The sequence below is a fragment of the Nasonia vitripennis genome (assembly GCF_009193385.2).
Source record: "Nasonia vitripennis strain AsymCx chromosome 1 unlocalized genomic scaffold, Nvit_psr_1.1 chr1_random0005, whole genome shotgun sequence".
NCBI lineage: Eukaryota > Metazoa > Arthropoda > Insecta > Hymenoptera > Pteromalidae > Nasonia > Nasonia vitripennis.
In genome coordinates this window covers 4,288,515-4,313,851 of record NW_022279591.1, presented here as the reverse complement: position 1 = coordinate 4,313,851, position 25,337 = coordinate 4,288,515, and the positions used below count along the sequence as shown (strand labels likewise).

The 25,337-nt window shown below is 31.9% G+C and overlaps 1 protein-coding gene across 1 annotated transcript; it reads right to left on the bottom strand.

The window, feature by feature from the left end:
• Window positions 1-702: 702 nt before the first annotated feature.
• On the bottom strand, window positions 703-17,405 carry LOC107981831. The gene is made up of 8 exons (XM_031920868.2): window positions 17,038-17,405; window positions 14,703-14,847; window positions 13,407-13,468; window positions 12,751-12,930; window positions 9,881-9,934; window positions 9,184-9,813; window positions 2,601-2,872; window positions 703-2,515 (listed from the first exon to the last, which is right to left on the bottom strand). The coding sequence occupies exons 1-8, from the start codon at window positions 17,339-17,341 to the stop codon at window positions 2,513-2,515; spliced, it is 1,650 nt and encodes a 549-aa protein (XP_031776728.1). The 5' UTR covers window positions 17,342-17,405; the 3' UTR covers window positions 703-2,512.
• Between the last annotated feature and the right edge of the window lie 7,932 nt (window positions 17,406-25,337).

The window sequence follows — 25,337 nt, the reverse complement described above, 5'->3', positions numbered from 1 at the left end:
GTGCACAAAATATATTTTATTATAATAATTATTATAAACATTCATAGAGGGCGCTACTTACACGTTTCGCATTGCGTTTTATTAAAAAATTTGTTTAAGAATGAAGATCATACACTTATGTAGTTGCTTAATTTAAGAGCGTGTCACATAGAAAAAATTAAGTTTAGAAGCGAGTCGGTAACAAGCTGGTAGGTAACTAGTGATAAATGAGTACACATTTATTAAATTTTATTTATTTACTAGATAACCATAGTAATAAATATTGCACAATCAAATCACGTGAAATGATGATAAAAGTTTTCGATTGTACTTGATTTGACTTCTTTCTAGACGCCCTAAATACCTATTTTTGATTTTCATTTTTTTTCATCACTGTATTGCTAAGCTTAATTCAAAATCATTTTTAAGCTTTCAATTTATTTTATATATCTTAATTTATCAATTTTGTATAATTAATGATTCAAGACGGAAATATGCTATTTATGAAAATTGAAATACTTATTAAATTTTTATCTCGCTTGAAAAATCCAAAAATTAATTTAAGTTAACGTTTAAGTAACATTTATTAATACTGAAATTTTAAATGGTAGTACATGAGTACAAAAAATGTTTCTATGATAATAATAATAATGGAAGGGGAAAGGAACAGAGGAAAAAATGAGGCAAGTAAAAGTAACGTAAGTTTATAATTTAATGGATTATTTTTATTCATTTACAACAATGTATATTTTAATAATGTATATTTTACGAAATATTTGTATTAGTAGCTTAAATAAGGTATTGGTCGTGTCGTACACAATTTCTCACTAATATATAAATCAACAAACGAAAGATATTACTATAAAAATTAGTCATCGAGACTTATCATTATATTCTTCTTTTACAGAGCTACAAACAACTTCATTTTAATTAATATGAATTTTGTAATTACAATTTTAAATAGATATGTGTAATGTGATTTGTTAATATTAACACTTTCAAGCACTATTTTAGGGTAATTTTATAATGAGCATAGCATTTGAAGTTGAAACAATTCTATACAAACATAACCAAAACTGTAATATACAAAGTGTGCTTTAAAGTGTTATTCTATCTTTTCCACACCACCCGTGAGGTAAATAGATAGGCGCGTTTTTTTATGTGGTATCCCTTGCCTTACTGAAATTATTTATTTTAAATGAAATCTTAATTATAATTTAATTAAAGAAACTAACGAAAAGGGTGCAAAAAAGAAATGTATTAAACTGAATTATTTAAAATATTCTATTAAATTTCAACAAGGTATAGGCCTAATCCACAGTGTGCTTGTGTACGTGCGCGCGCATGTGTGCATGGCCGTATATGTCTGTGTGGGCCATTCCACATCGTTCGGTATGCATAATACGCATACGTAAACGTACGGGATGGAAATCAATGCGGCCAACGTACAAACTGTTAGTGACGGATGCAAGGGAGAGAAACGAACAGGCTTGCAGTACCTAACCTTCCATGATGAAAACAGTAAACGTGTGCCTTCTGCTTTGCAATTTCAAGTTCTTGGAGTTGTTGAATAGTTATACTTAACGACTCCAATAACTTGAAATTACAGAAAGCATACCTTCATTGTTTACATCCGGAAGATTAGGTATTGCAACTTCGTTTCTCTTCCCTGCATCAGTCACTTACAATCCTCACATTGGCCCCACTGACTTTTCCCCTGTCCGTTTATACACACGTATACTACATATAAGGAACGATGTATAATAGCCCTGTGTACGCGCGTGTGTGTTACGTATACATGTGTGTATATGTGTCTGCGTGTGCGCTTGTGTGTGTATGTGCACTCGCGTATTTGTGCGTGCGTATGTGTACATGATCGTGTGCGTCTGTTAACGCGCGCGCGTGTGTACGTATGTGTGTGTGTATGAATGCGCATGTGCATGTGTGTGAGTGTGTGCGTGCGTGTATGTATGGATGTGCGGTCATATATGTGCGTGTGAGCGTGGGCGCGCGCATCAAAACATGTTTGTGTTTTTACATGTTGCGTGTGTGCGTGTGTGCGTGTACATGTAAGCATGTGTGTGTGTGCGCGCGTGTGAGTATGTGTGCTCATGTATATGCTTGGGAGCGTGCGCTCGCGCATGTGAACATGTATGTGTGTGTGTAAGTCTGCTCGTGTGTGTGTGCGTGTGCGTGCGTGCGTTCGTGTGCATGCATGTATGTACATGTTTGTGACAGGTATTCGGAATTGGCTGCCAAGATAGGCCACTATCTTGGCAGCCACTTCCGGATAATAGCGATTCGTCTCTGGCATTGATGTCCTATATGTTGTCTCCGATGTCCTCGGCGTCCTTAATCCCCTGGATCTCCTTCTGGATGTCCTTGATGTCCTGTTTTCGATCTCCTCGATGTCCTTAATAGCCTGGATCTCCTGGATGTCCTTAATGGCCTGGGTTTCCTACACGTCCGTGATATCCTGGATTTGTTTGTTGTTCATGATGTCCTGTAAGTCCTCTTCTTCTTCATTCATTTTTCACTAAAAAAGATGAAGAATAATTGAAATAAAATCATTTAAAAACAAACATTCGGATTTATAAAACTTATTTATATAATCGACCTACATCATTTATATCAGAAAGTTCTATGTCAGAATTGGAATCCATCTCTTCAATATCTCTCAATAATTGTTCATAGAACTCGTGCTGGAGTTGTGCCGGGATGTTTTGATTCCATACCTCGCCTCCCATCATATGTTCAGGTAAATAAGTTGTTATAGGTGTTCTACAGTTTGGACATTCCCTTTTGATCAGATTCCGTACGCAATTGTTGCAGATACGGTGAGGGCAGATTGGCAGTTTATGCAGATGCTCCTTCGAGTAGCATACATTGCACACTTGCAGAAAAAAAGTACATTAGATATACTACATATCTCATTGAAATTATTAATTCGTCTATTTTATTACAGAATTACAGTAATTATTATCCTATATATCCTAAATAAGAAATAATTAAAGCAATCATTTAACATGATTTTATGTCATAATTTTAATAGGCAATTAATTATAATTAGTTCTTAACAATTTAAAGAAAAACAATTAATTTTCTCTTTTAAACGACGTTATCCTTCGGTATTTTAGTTTTGACTACATCTTTAAGATCAGACTATCGATCCTCCCTAGCCTAGGGTAAAGAAAAAAATAACGAGTCTTTTTCCTTTAAGGTTTTGATAGACAATGCCACTTTTACAGAAAATGAGAATATCTTTAATTGTTCGGTTTTCATATAACATTAAAGATGATTGTATTTTATATTTAGTGAAGTAAGAAATCAAGTAATATAAAATTATATTTTGAATATTCATTAGTTTATTTATTTTACTTACTTGAATTGGAGCTCGACCGGTTGAAGATCCTTATATTTTAATTGGACAAATATTATCTATAATATATTTCTTATATTTTTTTTTTAGACCAGTAATTGCAAAACAAACAGATTTAATATTATATAATTAATTATTTAGCTTATTAAAGTTTATGATTTGAATTCATAAGAAAGAAGTAAATTCTTCTAATAATTTAATAAATATATTTTTATTTATTATAATACTGTAAATCTCCGCCTCATCCTGAACACACCGTCGATTTCGATCACAAATCGACGAGATGAACGGGATGAACGGATTGAGCAAGCAGCAGCATTACCGTGCTGCTCTTAGATAAATTATTATTTAGTACAATTGTTTTAGGTAATATTGAGTGCACAGTCATGAAATTCGAAAATCAGCAGAAAACGGTGCTAGTCAGCACTCAAATTTTACTGATCAACGTATTTATAGACGTGATAACTCATCCTTACATATCGCAAACATCAGTAAAAGAGGTGCCAGTCAGCACTTGCTTTCACGTATGGTCACGACAGTAACTACCATAATAATCATGGAAAACGATGTAGCTGTTTTTCTATTATTTTACAAAATTGTTTAATGTATTTGAATTAATCTTATTTTTGTACACTATATCTTATTTCATTTGATCAATAGATGTATGCATCAACAGTGTAACATTTTTATTATTTAAAAAAATGCACAACGCTAAGAAAAAGGACTTTATCTCGTGGGCAAAATCTAACAATTCTATGATTCTGAATCAAGTTGTACTTCATTTGTTTCCGTTCTGTATAAATGTAAAAATAGTTTTTACAAAATGAAATAAAAAAATTCAACTATAAATTCCAAATAAATATTGGAACTATACCGAAGATGTGTCTTCACTTATATTTACTAAGTTTACACTAACATTTCTTCAGTTAACTTCAAATATCCGAATCCGCCAATCTACAGACAATTTATACATATTTAATATATTATATTTGTGCTTGTTACGTTTAAACTATTTTCAATCTAAACTCATTTCAAATGTCGCTCGTATTACTAACAAACTTTTGCGTTTATTCGCACTCATGTTAAGTCAACAGTCATAAAATGTGAAGATTAGCAAAATATGGTGCTAGTCAGCACTTAAATTTTACTGATCAACGCTTTTGTAACTATTTCTTCACACATCGCTAATATCAGTCAAAGTGGTGCCACTCTTCTTCACTAATGGATTGTGAGAACGCAAACATGATAAAACCAACAATTAAGCTATCTTACTGAAATTCGACAAAAATACCGTGTTGACCAATTGCACCGGCACACAAAATAAAAAAAGTTGTCTGCGCGAGAAATCAGACCTATCTATCTTTATGTTTTTCGGGTCGTTGAATTCGAATATAAGGTCAGTTAGGCCCCATCACGTCAGGGTCAAGGTCAGTTGGAGGTGAAATTGGGAAGTAACGGTTAAAAAAATTAAAATGCTATATATTCATGTTTTTTTGGTCGCTGAATCCAAATCCGGAATCAGTTTGGCCCCATCACGCCAGGGTCAAGGTCAGTTCAAGGTCAAACTGAGAAGAAACAGTTTAAACCGATTAAAATGTCATATCAAAACTTTCCGAAAATGGAAAAAGATACCGAAAAATTGTAAAAAATCTTATTTAATCACATAATATCTTCCTTGTGTACAGAGAAAAGTTGCTTTCGTTTATATTTTTTTCTTATTTTGCTTTTTATCCACTAGCTTAGTAACTCTCGATGTCTTTCTTTACTCCTTTTTTCTCTTGTAACGAACTCTTTTTACTTCAAATGACCTATGCAATGGGTTTCTTTTTCTCTTTTTGTTTTTGTTTTAATGTCTCTCTTCAGTGTCCAGCAAAAATCTGCCATCATGTTGACATTCCATCTTCCTTGGTATCGATTCTCCATGACACTTATATCTTGATGAAATCGTTCTCCCTGTTCTTCACTGACATCTCCTAGATTAAGAGGGAAGTAATCAAGATGGGAATGTAAGAAATGCATTTTATAACTCAGCAAGCAACCCAAATTTTTGAAATTCTCTAACATTTGTTCAACTAGTTCCTGATAGTTCTCACTCTTTTTATTTCCTAAAAAGTTCTCACGAACAGTTTTAAAACTTTGCCATGCAGCTTTTTCTGTATCGTTTATTTTTGTGATAAATGTTTCGTCTTCAAATAGAGTACGAATTTGAGGACCATCAAAAATACCTTCTTTTAATTTAGCTTCACTTATTGCGGGAAACTTTTCTCCCAAATACTGGAAACAATCGCCATCTTTATCCAGAGCTTTCACGAACTGCTTCATGGGGCCAAGTTTTATATGAAGTGGTGGTAGCAGATAGTTTGATGGGTCAATCAATGGCGTACGTATAATGTTCCTCGATCCTGGTTCAAAATGTATTCTAGTTGGCCATACTTTCTTAACGTAGTGATTTATCCTGTCTCTACTATCCCATAAACACAAGAAGCAGGGATTTTTAGTAAAACCTGATTGTTGTCCTAAGATCATGGTTGCAATTTTAAGATCACCACAAATTTTCCATTGATGTTCCAAGTATTTTATTTTTTCCAATACAATTTCTAAATTTTCTTAAGTCTCTTTCAGCTTAGTCGAGTGAGCTATGGGAATGGATGCAAACCTGTTTCCGTTATGAAGCAGAACAGCTTTCAGACTTCGTTTTGACGAATCAATAAAAAGTCTCCATTCCTCGTCTTTATACGTATTCGGTTTTATTGCATCGACTAAACCTTTAACATCTATACAATATACCAACAAATTCTCTTCATCGTTCGTAAAAAAATTCCTAAATTCTTTTTCTCTATCTCGATAAAAAGAGGCCGTTGTTCCTTTTGCTAACAGATTTTTCGTTTTAAGAACTGCTCCTCCATCTTTAGGTAATCCTAAATTTCGAATAAGATCACTTAACTCTTCTTGGTTAAAGGTTTCTGGAGCTTTTCTTGTACTAGCTGGCAGGTATTCTTCGTTTGAGGATTCTTCGTCAGATTCTTCTTCAACCTCAGAACCTTCTTCGTCACAGGACTCATCAACTTGCATTTCTTCTACTTCGCCTGAGCGGTCCACATCCATGGGTTCGATACTAACAGTTTTATCCCTGACTTCTATTCTCACAGGTTTCACTACTGAAGAAACGTCTGCGTATACAATTTTAGATTTAGTAGCCGTGTTAAAACCTTTGGTATTAGTCATACAAAAATAGCAGTCATTTTGACACGTTGGAGAAGACCATATCATTGGTTTTGTAAATTTCAAGTTTCTTTCTGTTTTATCTCTTTCCCAGCGTGTTACCATCGTATAACATCTACTGCAAACTTTTTGTGGCACCCAGTTTACATTTTGATTGGCTACTTCAATACCAAAGCATTCACTGTAAATCAACTTAAACTTTTCAGATAATGACCTCATGTTTTTTTCTAATACATATTCTCCACACACAAAACAAAACATCGAGAGTTACTAAGCTAGTGGAAAAAAAGCAAAATAAGAAAAAAATATAAACGAAAGCAACTTTTCTCTGTACACAAGGAAGATATTATGTGATTAAATAAGATTTTTTACAATTTTTCGGTATCTTTTTTCATTTTCGGAAAGTTTGGATATGACATTTTAATAGGTTTAAACTGTTTCTTCTCAGTTTGACCTTGAACTGACCTTGACCCTGACGTGATGGGGCCAAACTGATTCCGGATTTGGATTCAGCGACCAAAAAAACATAAATATATGGCAATTTAATTTTTTTAAACCTTTTCTTCTTAATTTGACCTCCAACTGACCTTGACCCTGACGTGATGGGGCCTAACTGACCTTATATTTGAATTCAGCGACCCGAAAAACATAAAGATATGGCATTTTGGTCTGATTTCTCGAGCAGACAACTTTTTTTATTTTGTGTGTCGGTGTTGTTATTTAGTACAATTGTTTTATGTAATCTCACAGTGTAGTAAAGTATTAAATTTGTATTTTTTTAAATCGATGAATATTGAATCTACCGTCATGAAATTCGAAGACCAGCAAAAATCGGTGCTAGTCAGCACTCAAATTTCACTGATCAACGTACTTATAGAAATGATAACTCTTTTGCATCATAAACTTGATTTAAACATTAAAAAATCTACTACACTTTTTTTTTTAATTTTATTGAAAAAACAATATATGTAAATGTAAACTTAGTAAATATTGGACACGACAAGGACTTATTTAGCTATAAATATATAGAAATTAATATTTGTCATAACTTATAACTTCTTTCTCTTGTATTTTGATCGCCGGATAATGACGCGTATCGCGTTGATTAAAATTAATTGTTTCAATTAGGCACATCTCAAAATAAAAATTAATAAATACTAGTTTCTCATATTCGCGAACAGTCACACAATTTTTGGTAAGCTGTAAGCCTTTGAAGGTTGTCGAAACATAGTCTGTCCCTGTTACTTATATTATATACATTAAAAAGAAATATTTTCATTATCTGTTAATATAATAGAACTTTTCCTACACGTGCGCAAAGTTCGATTTAGCGAACGCCTTTGCATTGGCAATGTGCCATTTGTCACACGCATACAAGAGCGTGCGGGAAAGTAGCTGAGCGTGCGGGAATGTATAACAGTGTGTGCGCGCATACTCTTATACATTTACGCACGCTCAGCTACTTCTACACTGACTCTTATCAGCGTATGCGATATTAGAACATTACAGGCAAATGCGTACGCAAAATTTAACGATGTGCCGCGTAAGAGGTAGAATAATTAATAATATACGATACACGTGCACTGCGTAGATGTACCCACACTTCCTCATTATGTTTACGCACTCGTATCATAATGTAGGTCTAGAAAACTGCAAGTGAGTGTGCAAAATAGTATATTCCCGCACTTGCGCGCAAAATAGAATATTCCCTTGTTGTATTTTTCTTCAAGAGTAAATCTTTTAAAATTATGCAATCTTTACAACATTATAGTTTTCTTAGTTTGAGTTTAATATTTTAATTTATGGTCGATTGATTTATTTATTTTTAATTTTAATTTTGTTTGTCACGTTATCTGTTTTTTTAAATTTCTTTGTAGTTATCTTGATTTATAATTTTTTTCTCATTTTTAATCTTTCTAGTTTGCTTTTATTTTTTAAATTTCTTTGTAGTTTTGACAGTAGTTTTCTTGATTTATAATTTTTTTTCTCATTTTAAATCTTCACACGATTTTTCAGGATATTCGCGAGATTTCACGACAATTTTTGTAAACAATTAGATTGTGCACCAAATGAATAGGTTATGCAACAATCTGGTAACCGTGACCCTATCCTCAAATTTCACAAGGAACAAAATGAACCACATTACGTTGCGATTGAACCAAAAATATACATTTGCATATTAGTTTCATGTTAGTGAAGTTTAATTGTTGATATCAGGGCTATTCAGCTGTCATTTCGTATTGAAAAAAATGATCCTTACTTCATAAGCCTCTCCTCATTCAAATACAATTAATCCGGGTCCTTCATATATAAAAGACTAAATGTAAAAATTAATTTAAAAAATCCTTATTTTTTCCCGTGAAAGTCCTTAAGCAGCAGGATCGTAAGGAGATCCGAAAACTTTTAGAAAAACTGTTTTCAAACATAATGTATACCATTTTCATTAAAGCCTGTTTGCTTAAGGTTATACAATAATTTGATATTATTTAGGCATTAATGGGTCATTTTATTAACAACTAAAAAGTAATCATTAGCATTATAAATAGTGTTGACAAAAAACCTGAATTTAAAGACCAAGTAATAACTCGAGAAATTTTACTCACTGGAATTCTTGCCACCGCGGCGAGTCCTTCTCCGACGTACTCTGCGATTATGGACTAAAGCTGCGTGAGCATTCTCAGCGTTTGGTCCAGCAGGATTCTCCATGACTGCCTCACCGAGTTCTGCGATTGGTTCCTCACTGTCTGCTTCGATGATAGGTTCTTCGTTGTCTACTTCAATGGGTTCCTGGTTGTCTGCTTGGATGGGTTCCAGGTTGTCTGCTTGGATGTGTTCCTGGTTGTTTGCTCCGATGGCTTCCTGGTTGTCTGCTTGGATGGGTTCCTGGTTGCCTGCTTGGATGGGTTCCTGGTTGTTTGCTCCGATGGGCTCCTCAATGATTTGTTCGGCTGGTATATTTCGATTGAGTCGAGGTCTGCCTCGTCTGCGAGGTACGGGTTCGCCCACTATTTCTTCGTCGGGTACGTCCTGGTTTCGTCGAGGTCTGCCTCGTCTGCGCGGAGGTTCGTCCACTACGGCACCGCCGCGTGCGTTTTCGTTTCGACGAGGCCTGCCTCTTCTCCTCTGAACACGCTGTTCTGGCTGAACTGCTGCAGCATCGGCCCGACGACGTCGACGTCCAACTGCGACGATACGTTCATCTATGGGTTCTGGTAACTGCTCTCTATCTCTGACTGCATGACAGTAAATCATTTGTAGCAGGTTGCTCACAATATAATTATACGAATATTCTAAACTTACTGGGATGCAATCTTCGTTGTCGACGCACCACCTGGTCGTTTTCAAATTCTCGTCCTAAAATTTTAAATTTAATAATACATTTTATCTTATCTTTATATTATATATCTATTTTTCATGTTCCTATTCGCGAATGCTGTATGTGAATTTTGTGAGTCGAGAAAGCAATTGTTTTTCTAGAAGTTGGGAGAAAACGGGAGCGTATATTTAACGTTATTAGTATCCAACCTAAAAAAAAATGCATGGCGCCATTCTACAACATTTCTATTTAATCTGATTCAGTATTTGTTTTAGCGCGCGATCTATATTTACGTTTAAATTTCTAATCTTCAATAGTGAAATTTCTAAACTTTAAAAAATATTGTATTCTAACAAAAAGTATAAATTAAAAAAAACGAGAATAAATACTTTTTATCCTCACTTAAAAAAATGATGGACTTGATTGTGAACCCTTTCATACGTTATTCTGATTGGTTGCTAAGTGATTCTGATTGATTGTTGGTTGGTTGCCTAGGTAACGAGAGCAGGACCGCGCACAGACTGCGCTTTGAATCCATAACACTGGTATACATTTTTGAGGATGATTATTTACTCAGAATTAGCGTGTTTAAAATAAAATAAGGTTAAAGAACATGAAAAGTTGGATGGCACATTCAGAAAATATATGTGAAATATTACTAGCAAGAGACCTTGGTATATTAATCATTACCAAGAGTAGTTTTAAAATATGTGTATTAAAAAATGGAACCTAACCCTATGCATACTACACACACATACACAAGTATAGAATAGCATACTATACTGAACTCTCATTGACATTCATCTCTTCAAAAAGTGATCGCCGGATGTTGTGAAGCTAGTTAATGCCGTGTTTGGGCCTGGTTTAGGAATGTAGGAATGCGAATTAGAAATCCGGTTTACGCTAACATTTAAAATTCAATATTTGAGTTTCAATGATAAAGAGTTTAATAAAAACAATGATTTAGTGTTTTAGTTAACAATGTATTTAGTTTTGTATTGCTTTAAATTTTTGGATTGGTTTGTATTAATTATTAATTATATGCCATGAAATAAATAGCAATGAAATATATTATTTAACCTTCAAACTTGAAGACCACATAACCTATTGTATAGAGTGATTTTTAGAAAGAAGAATATACCTGACCAAATACATATGGGGAATTCCACCGAACTTTTCATTTAGGCAAAAAAATTCTAACTTTTTAAACTTGCGAGCACAGTTTTTTCTTTTGATAGACAGGTTCAGGTGACTAGTAGTACTGATAATCCGTGGACATAATTCATTTATAGTAAACGACGGGAAAATTACATGATATATTAGATATCAAAATATATTGATTACATGAATATACTGATATATACCACTTTAACTCGACTATTTACCTTTGTTGAGAATAACACAATGTATTATTTAAGGTTTGTATTGTTCGGCCAAGTCATTCTCAACATATAGTTAATTTTATGAAATTGTAATATATATATATATATATATATATATATATATATATATATATATATATATATATATATATATATATATATATATATATATATATGTGTGTAAGGCCACTGCTCAAGGAAATTCACTGGAGTGGAGTTTTGGGTTAGAAATCAACACTTGTATGATGTAGTATAAACAACTGTTTTTAACAATATGTACAAATTAGTAAAGGCTAAAAATATTACAGTAAACGTATAGACTTAAGACTAACCTGAATCTATACAATTGCCGATAGCAAACCTTTTAGTATATCAGTTTCAATAACCTCACTTATAACGATCCTAACGGCTCGGAGTCTTATTACATACTGGCTTTCACTCACATGGCAACAGGTGACAAAGCCAAGCTTGGTAACCCACAAGCTTAAATATATATATCACTGTAACTCGACTATTTACCTTCGTTGAGAGTAATGCAATGCAGCATCCAAGTTTAAGATTGATTGGCTGAGCCGTTTTTGAAATATAATTGTAACGTACATTCATACATTTAAACTTCAACTTCAGTTAAGCCTTTAGAACTTTAAATATAAATATATTATGAACGCGAATATTTTTTTCCTTAGTGAAAAGAGTCCAGAAAACAATTACAACCACAATTTGGCCTATATACATGATACTGTACATGTGCTACACAAAAAACTGTTTTTTTACACGAGTTACGTCTCAAAAATCAATCTTTCATGTGCTCCCATATCAAGGATATTTACAGCACATGAATCTAACTTCGGCTCAATGTTCCTTTTGATATGAAACTATTATCCTATGTAGTTAGATTAAGATTTAAAAAGACGGCGCGCATGTTTACTATTCAACTTTGTGACAATAAAAAAAACGCAAAAATGTACTTACACAGATACAGCACAAGAAAAAAATTTTTTTTCCGAGAATCGTACACGAATTTCCTTTTAGATGAAGTTGTGTAATAATAAAAGCTTACTATTTAACGTGGAAAAAAATCGATATCTTTAACGGCATCCGAGAAAACCTGTTAAGAATAGATAAGTTTACTCAACTTAGACACCAAATCTACAGATTTTAGTCTACTTATCTTCTGAGAATCATTTTAAGCTGGCACCTATGAGGTTGATTCTTCATAGACATCTATATTTCATACTCTTACATGAAAATACCGTTTATTCGACATGAAATTGTAAATGTAAATAAAATTTTTATCCACTTACGAAGGAGTTTAAAAGTTCTGAGGAATTCCCCATATGTATATAGAGTGTGAAAATATTTGTTAAAGTTCGAATGCTTTTTAGAATGGACGAAAGAAGCGCATCGTGCAATATTAAGCGCGCGAAGCGCGCTTGATTTTGCTAGTATACATATAACAAGTATGTCTTTACCAGGTCCAGCGTCAGGATTCAGTTCGTTTCTCAGATATGCGATGTCATTTATCTCAAAGTGTACATTATCTTCGTTGTCTTCTTGTTCATCTTCTTCGCCTTCTTCTTCTTCTTCGTCTTCTTCATGTTCTTCATTCGCTCTTCGTTGAGGCCGCCGAATCCGCTCATTGTATTCGTGTACTAAATAAAAGAAATCATTTAATCATTTTCTTGTATATCTAAATCATTTGTTCTTCTAAGGTATTACTAGAATGACTATCCCATTAATCGAAAGTAAGTTGTCATTTTTTGCAAAGCATGATGTGATTTAGAAAATAATCTTATTTTATAAAAATGATTTTTTTTTTTGGTTGCTAATATGTGTTAATAAATACACCAAAAATGCTGCTTATTCTTACTTTTTTTAGATACTAACTAGTTCAGGTGGGTTACAAAAATAAAACAATGTATCGATCAATATTTTGAAGCTGAGAAAGTCCATTGTTTTTATGGAATAAATTAACATATGAGTTACAGAAATTTACTATAACTAGTCAATTCATTATAAGTAGCAAATCTCTGTAAGTACAGATATTGCCAATATTTCTACTAGGAAGTATTTTTGTTTGTTCTTAAAATTTTATATAATCTACATTACTATTAATAATTTTACCAACCTCTTGCAAAATGATAACGCCTCAAACCAACAATGTGCGTTAGATACTCTTCCACATCATAACTATGATAAATAACAGTATTATTATAATTATTTCTCATTTCGTAGACGTATGGTATAAATTTTTAATTTTACCAAAAGAAACGATCTGTTGTTATTTATATTTACACGTGAAGACAGATACCAAAGCTCCTTTCGATATTCAGAGCAAAGATAGCATAATTCTATGTAATTATTTTTATTTATTGCATTGCGTAAACTTGAGTTTACGCAATGCAATGAGTTACTATGAGTTACTATGAGTTTCAAATTATTTTTATGGATAAGGTGATAAAATTGTATAAAAAAAATACATCGATGTCTACAGTGAAAAATGTTTCTCTGAGGAGCTATAAATTAATCAATATAGCAAAAAACCAAAATAATGCTGGGTTCACCTACTTTGACCCCTTATAACTCGAAGAATATAGATTAAAAAAATGTGAAAATATTCATAGGATCCTTTAGCAACCTATAGAAGATATTCCCAGAGTTATAGCGATATTTTTTCTTTGACCGGTCGATTTCACAGAGAACTATCCATATATATAAATACTTTCAATCACGCAAAAAATGCGAGAAGTGTACAATATTAAGTTATATTTTATTGTTACAGCTATTGTTACTGACATGTCTTCCTATTCGCCGCATGCTTTCTGCTATTTCCTGGCGACATTTTCGCGATTTTCTATTACTCTACTTGTATATAACTTTAATAGTGCAGTTAAAAAAATTAGCAGCGATGACCATTCATGTAATCCGTGTCCCCACAGTGACACTTATTTAATACGATACCAAATGCCGAAACCTTCTTTAAGTCAAATAGTATATTGTGCAATCAAGGGAGAAAATAATATTTTTCTAGCAAGGTTGCTTTAGCTGTATTCTAGGTCATCTAATGTGCTCAAAACGAACATGAATACTACAATCGCGAGCTTCTCTTTTCTTATTAGTTTTTTGTTTTTGTTTTAATAAAAGTATTGAGACAGATCCTTTTTTATGAAATGATAACAAATAAAAAACATAGGACAGAACTAGTATACTGCAGTAGTCAGATATTTTCATGTACTTTCAAAATTCCTTTTTAAATTTTAAACAAAACTTTCGTCATAATGTTTTATAATTTCTATATTTTTATATTTTTAAAAATCGTAATTTTCTAAATTCTTATGCTAATTTTGGGTTTTTATGCATAAAAAGGACCTTTTTACATTTACATAGAGATAAGTGATAATGTATGATCAAAAATATCAGTTACCGCCCCAATAGAAATTCATTTTCAGTTCGCTGTATAGCCAAGTCAGCTTCTACGAGACGCGCTGGTCGCTGAACTGTTACTATAAGACTTCGTTCAGCCATTTCATAATTCGCTGCTGTCTTATCCATTTGAGCCCCCATTCCGTCTACGATTTTTTTTTTTTTTTTAATTAATTAAAATTAATTTTAAATTGATGGACTCAAAATTGAACATGATAATTGTTTTGACTTATGTGGTTCCCTGGTAAAAAACGTTCCCGATAATATCCCCGGAATCCACCGAGATTTGTTAACGTATTCTACTGAAGGTTTCTCGACAGAAACTCTATTAGTGGAATAAATTTTTGGATATAACTTTTTTCAGATTAGAAGATTGGGATACGGGTTTTGCGAGTGAGCCAACAATTTGTTAATATTCCAACTAATACATAGTTTTTACAAGGAATACATATATAAATTTGAGTTTAAGATTAGCATACACATTGGTTTGCTGACAGCTTAAGGGGATGTCGAAGTGATAGCTTCGTAAATCCGCCGCTAGGTATTTAGTATTTCCAAGATTTTAGAAAAACTAAAAGTCCGATCGAAATTTCTTTTGGTAGAATGATTTATTAAACTTAATACTACGGCGCTACAGGCTTGGTTTTTCATTGAAAGCTTTATTTCAGAAGTTAGTAGTAAAATTAGATTTTAAGATTGGCGCTGCAATCGCGTGAACACGCGTAAACACCAGCTCGTATTGCCAAGATTTTTGAAAAACTAAAAGTCCGATCGAAATTTCATTGGGTAGATTGATTTATTAAACCAAATCCTATAGCGATACAGAGCCAGTTTTCCATTGCAAGCTTTATTCAAAAAGTTATAGGGAACATAAAATAGTACATTTCGATACTAGTGCGAAAGAGTTGATTCTGGCACGAGTGTGAGGGTTGACAATCACACGAGTGCAGAATCAACTTCGCACGAGTATCGATCATTATTTTTTAACACAGGCGGCGCGAAATGCGATTGAACGCACGCGATTTTGCGCAGCCTGTGTTAAAAAAGGTGTTTTTAGCTACGACACCCCCTTTTTGTTTTATTTACGACTCTATAACGAACAATCTTTACAATGACAATTATGTTATACTCTTCATTTTACTCAACGGGACCGAGTCATCAATTTCAATTTATTACTTATGATATCTTTAGCCAACAACTCAATATTATTTATAAACTGTACCATTATAATAATGCAAATGTCTTAAATAACAAGAATAAACTTAATATAAACCTTTTACAACATTCATTATAGCTTTCCGATTATTTTATATAAAAATTTTAAATATTGGTCCAAAATATCTATCAATTTAATTACAATGATAATGCCATACACTTTCTTTAAACCTATTCATTAACTTCTGGCATTTTCAAAAAGAGTAATAATAAGTAAATTTTTATTTATACTTCAGAAGCTATTCAAAAATTGAAATCCTCCAAAATCAAGAATTACGACACAATGATTTAAGTTTTGTTGATTTTTTATTAGCTTGTATAAATACTAATGTAAAGTATAAATCAATAGTTACTCATTATTACGTTATTTGGCAACGTACGAAGTTCATGAGTTCAGTTTAAAGTTCAAGTTTAAATAAAATTTATGATATTGTCATTGTAATTAGTCGATTTTATATTTTGTCCAATGACCGATACCAAGCAAAATTTGAAATTATTTCAAGTAATCGGATAGCCACAATAAATGATTTAATATGTTCATATTAAGTTTATACTTGATAAATGTGACATTTGCTCTAGTATATAATGGTACAGTTTATCAATAATATTTTTTTGAGCTATAGATTAGTAAATTGAGATTGATGGTTCATTTAAGTGAAATGAAGAGTATCGCATAATTGTTTTAAATATTGTTTATTAGAATCATTTTAAAATAAAACAAATTAATAATAATGGATTCGACTGATTTATTAGCTGCAATTATAGTCAAATGTAGTGTACTATGCTGTAAGCAAACTATTGTGTGTGTGCTAATATATTTGTTATACACGATATCGAGATTCCAAGAATTTGTTATACTTTCTTGTGAAAAAACCAATCTATCGGGCTTGTATATTACCGTCTACAAGATATCGGGAATTTTTAACCAGGGGTTTCGTATAAAAATAACTAGGCAAACTTTAAGAAAATCTTAATAAATTAAAGTTTGATAACAAACTAAAACTCAACCTTTAATAAACTACGATTTTGTTCAATAAATTATTTAATAAGCATTTCAATAAAAAGAAAATACTTCCGTAATATAATATTGTTTTCAGTATATCAATAATTATTGTATTTACCTAACATTCTATAAACGTTGGAACGTATTCCCATTTTCTTTGCTGCATACAAGTGAAAATTCTCACAAGTATTATTGGACCTAACGGGTTTTTGGAAGACTGACAATACTTCAGCAAGTGGTAGCCAATATCTTCTTAGGTAAGCTGCAAAATCTTGCAGCTTTTTTAGTATAGCTGGATTAACGCCATTTCCATTTGCTACATTATCAACAAGGCTAGTGATGTGCATAAATCCTTCTCCAACTTTGTCTGGAGGCAAATGTGCTACCGCATAAGCCCTCTCCAGGATGTACTCGAATTCCATAGGGATATTTTCGTTCCAAGATTTTGCTAAAGCCTTAATAAATAATATTTATTTCTACATTATTATAATATTTTTAAGACAACGAATACAATCTGGTATGAAATAAAAGAGTTTAACTGTTCGACTTAATAGGGGACGGCAGGGCACGACGGGATTGCCGGGTGGAATGAGTTTTCGATTTATTTAAACATAAAGGACTTTTGACTTGCAAATTCTTTAACGGATTGGAATATAAGGATACAATGTATCCTTCCTTTATCACCATGAGCATTCAAAATCGTTTGAAGTATTGAAATTTGCAGATAAAATTTTTAGCCTGTTGCGCGTGGATTATTAAGCAATAAATAATCACTGAAAACAAGATGATAGAATAGAAATTTAAATAACATTTTTTGTTAATAGTATTTTATATTAAACTGTAATTGCATGATATAATGCAAAAAATGAAGAAAATTACATTTTTAAGAGCAACATATAAACAGATTTAACCTCGCCTTTTTACCCAATTATTTTGAGATGTCGATAACTTTTATAAAATTTATCTTTTCTTCAAATTCTAAAATTATTACACCTTTAAATTCGTATACATTCAAATTACATTCGTAAAAATATAACTATATTCTGTTTATTATTTGATATATCAAAAACCTATCATGCTCTACTGTGAAACCCATTACGTCCCACCAATGGGGCGTGATTGATTTTTTGAGATGTATTTTTATCTTGGCTATTAAAAAAGCCGTACTTTATCTTTTATACTTTAACCACTTGGATTGCATTTTTTTAATGAGTGATGCTACAAAAATGTTTTTGGTACAAAATCCTTTTTTTTTTTTTTTGAAATAAGAACGAATTAAATGCAGACGAATCATACGGATCTCGACGTGACCTGCCCTCCTCTCAGTAGCACATCAGTACCGCTAAAGCCAAATTATATTCGCTATTAATTTCAAGGTAACATAAAAATGCTAAGTAGAACCATATAATTTAGAATTTTTTTCCTATTCTTGCAACTTGTGAATTTTTGTGTGACAAAGTCTATGACGTATAAGTCTGTCATACATTTGTGTATTTAAGGAGGTTCTATCGGTAATGGAATTAACATAACGATATATTTAGAATTTTGTTTACAAGTTGGTATATATCTCAAAAACATCCATATAAATTTCAGAAGGCACATGGCATATAATAGAAGTTATTAAAGTTTTTATTTTTCTAAAGTTATTATTTACTTCTACAAAGTATCGTTCATGGACTCTAAGTGACAAAGTTATAGTAAAAATTTATTGAATAGAAAAAACGTACATTTAACCTAAAAAAAAATGAGTCAAATCAACGCCGGTAGGAAATTTTTCATAAATAATTAGGATACATAGAATTGTATAAATGGAATATATAATCATTATTTTATGATAGTTAATATGTGCATCTTTTTAGCTAAGTAGATCACATGAATAAACCATAAATAAAAAGGGCACACATTTTAACTAGAGCAGTACCTATAGAACTTCCTTAATGAAAATTTGAAGTTAATAGCAAAAATCTCGATATTTTTACCAGAGAAATCATTTTAAAAATTTGTCCTATGAGCAAATATTATGAATATCATTGCTTTAGAGTAGTATAAACATTATAAATAATATACACTAAAACAATGGTATTTATATTATCTGTTCATTGCTTTAGTTGAATATTTTCTAACCTCAAACGCATACGAACTTAAGTCACTAGACATAAGTCACTAGGATTATTGCAAATAACATAATTATTTGTTATCAACATTATTATCAAGAAAATTATATAAACCATGATATATTTGGATCGGGCGAATTGCGGGCAATTATTCTACGTTTCCAAAAGTTTATAAACTATATATTCCGGACCCAGGGTAACCCTAGTATTATCATCCTCTACCTTCATCCGGTCACGCGACTTTCGGTGGGATTAATGTTAGGTTAAACGCGATAAAACAGTCATGTGAACCGACTGACTTTATCCAGTGAGCGGCAGAGAAACAATTTCGTCTGCTACACGGGCGTAAATATCCTTTATATAAAAAAACACGTAATTTGTGTCGAATTCAACCGGCCGTCTGCCGAAGGCCCGGAGGAATAATAATTTTTTTTAAGATGACAAAACACTTTTAAAACCTGCAAAAAAGAATCATTTTTAAATTTTCACCCATAATTCCGATTGATTTGAAATTTTTTACCCTTCAATAACTTAACTTTACCTACACTGAGAAAAAGGTCAAGTAAATTTTACAAATCAGTATTGTAATTTTTTGTCAAATAATTTTTATGTATTTTTTAAAATGCCGAAAAATGATTAATTCCTAGCTAATTATTATTAGTCAGCTGCCAGTGTTTTTGTTGGGATGTTTCTAGAATTACCTATATTTTAATTTTTTATTCTGAAAAAATCTGACTTGACTTGGGATCGAACGGGCGACCTTTGGTTTTATAGGCAAAGCCTTTACCGACTGCGCCACCGATTCACTTGTGTCGAATAATTCGAATTGTCCTTATATATTAATAAAGGAACAGACCTATTTAGTTAGGGTGAAAACTCATATGCAGTATTGTAAAAATTCCAGTTGTACAAAAATTACAATACTAAAAAGTAAAATTTATATGGTGGTCTAGGAATTTTGATACTTTTTTTAAAGTCTATGGCTGTTTTACTCGGCAGTATTGTAATTTTTACCGGACAGACAGTAATTTTTACTTAACCTTATTATCAGTGTATATTTTCAGATTTTTTAAAGTCTTTTTGGGCCTAGTGCACTCCGATAAAACATGAAGTACTGATAAAACCTTTTTAGCACTGTCCACACGATTCCCGGACAAATCGTTTAAATTAAATTTCCTTCATTCATCTCGAAACTAATGGCTTCAGAAGTATGTTAACAAATTTTCATCCCATTTCATCCATGCCTTGTTCAGGAATCGTGAGGACAGTGCTAAAAAAGTTTTATCAGTGTTTAATTTTTTTATCGGGGTGCATTAGGCCCAAAAAGACTTGCAAAAATCTTACAATTTAGGTAAAGTTAAGTTATTTAAGTTTAACAAATTTCAAATCAATCGCAATTAAGCATGAAAATTTAAAAATGATTCTTTTTTTTAAGGTTTTAAAAGTGTTTTGTCCCCTTAATGCAGTCATGCTTATTTTGCCAGTCACTATATAAGACTATATATCTGTAATAAACCTTTCTGAAAGGTATAAACTGGGCGAGTATAAGTTTCATATTATCGCTACAGAATAATTATTATTATATAAGCTGATTAACATTTTAATAATATAAATATATAAATTAATTCTTGTAGTTTAACAAAAAGGTGTAGCTATTCAACTTTGTATTAAACCATGACAATTTTTCCAATATTACAAGTTTTATATTATTACTAATTCAAATCAAAGAAAGTTGTGAAATCAGTTACAAAATTGTCGAGTTGTATTATTATCATTATTGCTATTAGTTTATTATGACACAAAAAAATGTTAGTAATGGAAATTTAGCTTCTAAAAAGTTTATTCTTTGTTGGTATCTGTATATTTGTATAACAATAATGTATGAGCATACTGGACGGACAGGTTTGTTTAAGGTTTATGCTGCGTGCAACTAACTGTATAGAACGATGAAATAATTGTTTCACTTTAAGATATCTATATCCGATAATATGTAATATTCTATAATTAAATAATTAAAAGAGCTGTTAGCTGTATCTGATTCGATAGATATAATTAATATAAAATAATATAAAAACCGCTGCCAATTCATTGGCACGTAGCTTCCTTCAACTAAATGTATAATTCCAATAGATCAAATATTATTTAAATATAAAAAAATTAAAAATAATACAAAATATTGTGGATCTGAATAAGTTGGAATGCGTTTCAGCAAGCCATCTGCCCAAGGATTGGCAGTACTCATGTACTATATGTAAATTTTTAAGTATTTGACTGCATTGTTTTAGTGATATGAGGAATCAAAAAAATTTCAAAAAAATATTGAAACTTTGATATCTTAAGAACCATAGGGATTTGAAAACTGCCCAATGAACTTAGCCAAGACACATAAAATATCTACTTTTTCCCAAAATCTCAAGTGCAATAAAGCCTTTTTACTTCCTTAATCGAGGCACAATTACTGAAAAAATAAGTAGTCAAATCACTTGAAATTTTAATGGGATATAGTTTGACACGTGACCCATCGACATCATTTTCTTCGTAAGGTTATGATGTTTCGTTTCAGAGATATGAATTTTTAAAAAAAAATCACCTTTTTTATTTTATCTGCCGAACAAAGCGGTCGATCCCGAGGACCAAATGGGGAAAAGTAGGTAATTTTATTCTCTTTCAAATGCATATTAGCTGAATTGTTTGTAATGATGGGATGATTAAAAAAAATGAAAAATAGTGTTTTTCAAAAATCAAAAATTGGCCATAAAATAAAAAATAGTTTGAAAAATAAAAAATAAATGTTTTTCCCGAATTTAGAATCCAAAAATATACATGCATGTCAAATTTTATTGATATTGACCGAGTAGTTCCAGAAATATTACGGTATACATACACACACACACATCCATACGGTCATTTCTAACACACCAAAAAGTATTTTCTAGAAGTTTTGACGAAACTCAGAATTTTACTATTACAAAGCTTCCTCTAGGAGGAAGTAAAATTACCAGTTTATAACAATTTAATGTCAATATATATTAATAGTTATAAATGAGTTAATATACGTTCTTGTTTCTTACTTGGTATAGTTCACCTACAAACTTTAAACAAACGTGTCCGTCAAGTATGGCCATACATTATTTTTGTGGTAAACTAAATCTATGCATTGCAAGTCTAGTGTGAGCCTGCTAGAAAACATGTGGCTGCGCATGCGCACTAAATAGCTGGCGCAATAGTCTACTCCTGCGTATACCTTCAAACATAACCCCAAAATAGAGCAAACTTTACATACATGTAATTTAAGTCTACGATGTCGAAAGCGTATTATTTTTCGATCCTATGCTTGTTTATTAATAATGAAATCTTATAAATAAATTATTTGTGCAGACAATAATGATTTATCTTCTTTTTGTACGATTTTTAAAATTGTCCGACTGCTTACCAACGGATACGTAAAAACGTGACGTAATAAGGGGGTTTATTGACGAATGAATGCTGAATCCGTTGTCCAACACAGATGAAACTGAACAACGATTGGCGAATAAATGGTGAACATTTATACCAGGGATGAAAATTTGAAAGAAACATTAACGTAGCATGATATTTGAATTAGATAACCATTCTGCCTGTAAGTTTTGATAAAATAAGACAAAATGAAAATCCAAAAACAAAATGTTTTCCTTGTATGGCTTTCTACGATCATCAACATTTTTGTAATCCTATATTGATTAAATAATTAATTATAGGAAGAAATGTATGTTTACGAGTTAAAATATATCATATCTTTTAGAAAAAAAAACTTTTTAAAAGCTAAAACATTGGCGAGTAAAACTTTCTTTAAAGAAGTAGTGCAATTCCAAAATATAAAAGTCAAGTAATTTTATTCATTTTTTAGATATAAGCATGTAGGCACATTTCTAAAAATACATAGAAAAATTGATATTAATGAATTTGAACTGTTGTACAAATTAAGAATTACAGTTGACAATATTTTATTTTCTGATATAATGTACCTACATGCATATATCTAAAAGATGAATAAAATTCCTTGACTTTTATATTTCGGAGATATCACTATAGTCCGAGAGCTAGGGTGGTTTTCGTAGCCGATGGGGTTCCACGGCAACACCAAAGTTTTTCTTATGTATTTTTGCCCGCTGAACACGAATTTCGAGATTGCTCAGCCGGAAAATGCGCAGGATAATTTTGACGGCCGATTTTCCGGGAAAACATGGAGGGGTAACCGTTGTCACATAAAAAAAAATTACTTCATATTCTTCATGCAATTTGAAGACAAAAGTATTCTATTAAATTTTTTCATAAAATGCATTATTTTCCCCTGAAAAATCATCAAAGTTTACAAAAATCGGAAAATTTACGTTTTTTTGCCAACTTTGATGATTTTTTACGGGAAAAGAATGCATCATAAAAAATTTTAATAGATTACTTTTGTCTTCAAATTGCATGAAGAATACGATCAATTTTTTTAATGTGAAAAATGTTACCCTTTCATGTTTTCCCGAAAAATCGGCTGTCAAAATTTTGCTCGGCATTTTCCGGCTGAGCAACCTCGAAATTCGTGTTCAGCGGGCAAAAGTACATAAGAAAAAATTTGGTGTTGCCGTGGAACCCCGTCGGCTACGAAAACCACCCTAGCTCTCGGACTACAACTTTTATAAAGAAATTTTTTTTCGCCAACGTTTCACCTTTTGAAAAGGTTATTTTTATAGAAGATTTCACCACTTTTATAGAGTAATGGCCTAGTCCGTAGTCCACATCAAATAAAAAAAATTGCTTTTTACAAATTCAAATAATATCTGCACGAATACATCTCCGTTTTAATTTCATTCAAATTTTTGCGCTATCAATGATCGGAAGTCACGTGACCGGAAAGGATCTGATTTCAGGGGAGAGAAGCAACGCTCTAAGCGAAACGAAATATACCGAGATAAATTTCAACCCGCAATATTTCGCTAATAAAGTAATCTTTTAAGATGAATCTTTTTTTGTCAAGAAAGATTAGGTTAATAGCTTTCAAACAGATATCGGGAGAACGGGCTTAAGTGCAATAATAATAATATAAATGCATTCGCAAAATTTTTCTTGAGGTTAGAAAACCAAATTTCAAAGTATAAGATAGTTGGCCCCATTCTCGATAGCGACCCAATTGTGGATAACTTCAAGAAATTATACGTTTTTGAGTTGTTTTGAATTAATTTGCTTCACAAAAATACATAAAATACATTCGTACATCATCAACGAAAACATAGCTTTACTTATAAATGCTAAAATAGCGTTATTTTTTTAATAATCATCCATACGATATGTTGAAGTCAGATCCAATGAATTTGTGCTTATCTACGAGCGCATCTGACAGCTAACATTGAAATTGCGTTTTCATCCATAAAATAAATATTTTATGGAACATTAAAGCCTTAATCAACTTCATATTACACAAATGAAGCAACATTTTATGTACAATTTGTGATATTTTTATTTTAATCGTCTTAATTAGACTATCGAGAATACCGTCTCCGTTATGCGTATAGGAATCAATTGTCGATAATTAACAATTGTGTACAAAATTCGTACATATTTTTCACCTAATGCCTCTTTCAGTCTCTCTTCAACTTTTAAAAGTAGTTATATCAACTTTTAACGCACCCTTTTGTAGTTACGACAGTAAAAGTACGTGTCTTTTAACGTAACATAAAACTTAACCTCTCCCTAACCTCAAATGCGAGCTCTCTGTCGTCTTTAGAAATAATTTGTAAGTTTTAAAATGTTTTTTCGTATCCAAACCCAATTTGAACTTTCTTTCCTGTTATTAAGGCCTAATAATACTCAAATTTTGGTTGTGTGTGAAATAATAATGTTAGAATAGGACCGATTCCACCAGCTAACAATGAAATATTATTAAAACGTGGGCGCTTAGCTACTCTCCCATACGGGGGAGATCAGTGAGAACACTAATTTGTCGAGGCAGAACTGTTTGATTTAACCGAAATGTCAAAGTTCAGAAATATTGAATTAAATGCTACTTACTTTGTTCTGTGGATTTCTGGAATTTGAGAAATAATTTAACCCGAAAGGATGCTCAGAAAAACTGGGATGACTGCTCGGAAAAGATTGCGGGGTTTAGGTCTCCTTTTTGGCAAGATGTTTTAGCAAAACGGAGGATGGCTCAAAATTGATTATATTCTGAATGACTTATTTTTCAAAACTCAATACATGGATTGCAGTGATGTTTATTATCAACTTATCAAAACACAAATTAAATCAGACACTCAAATGAAACAAAACTTATTAAATT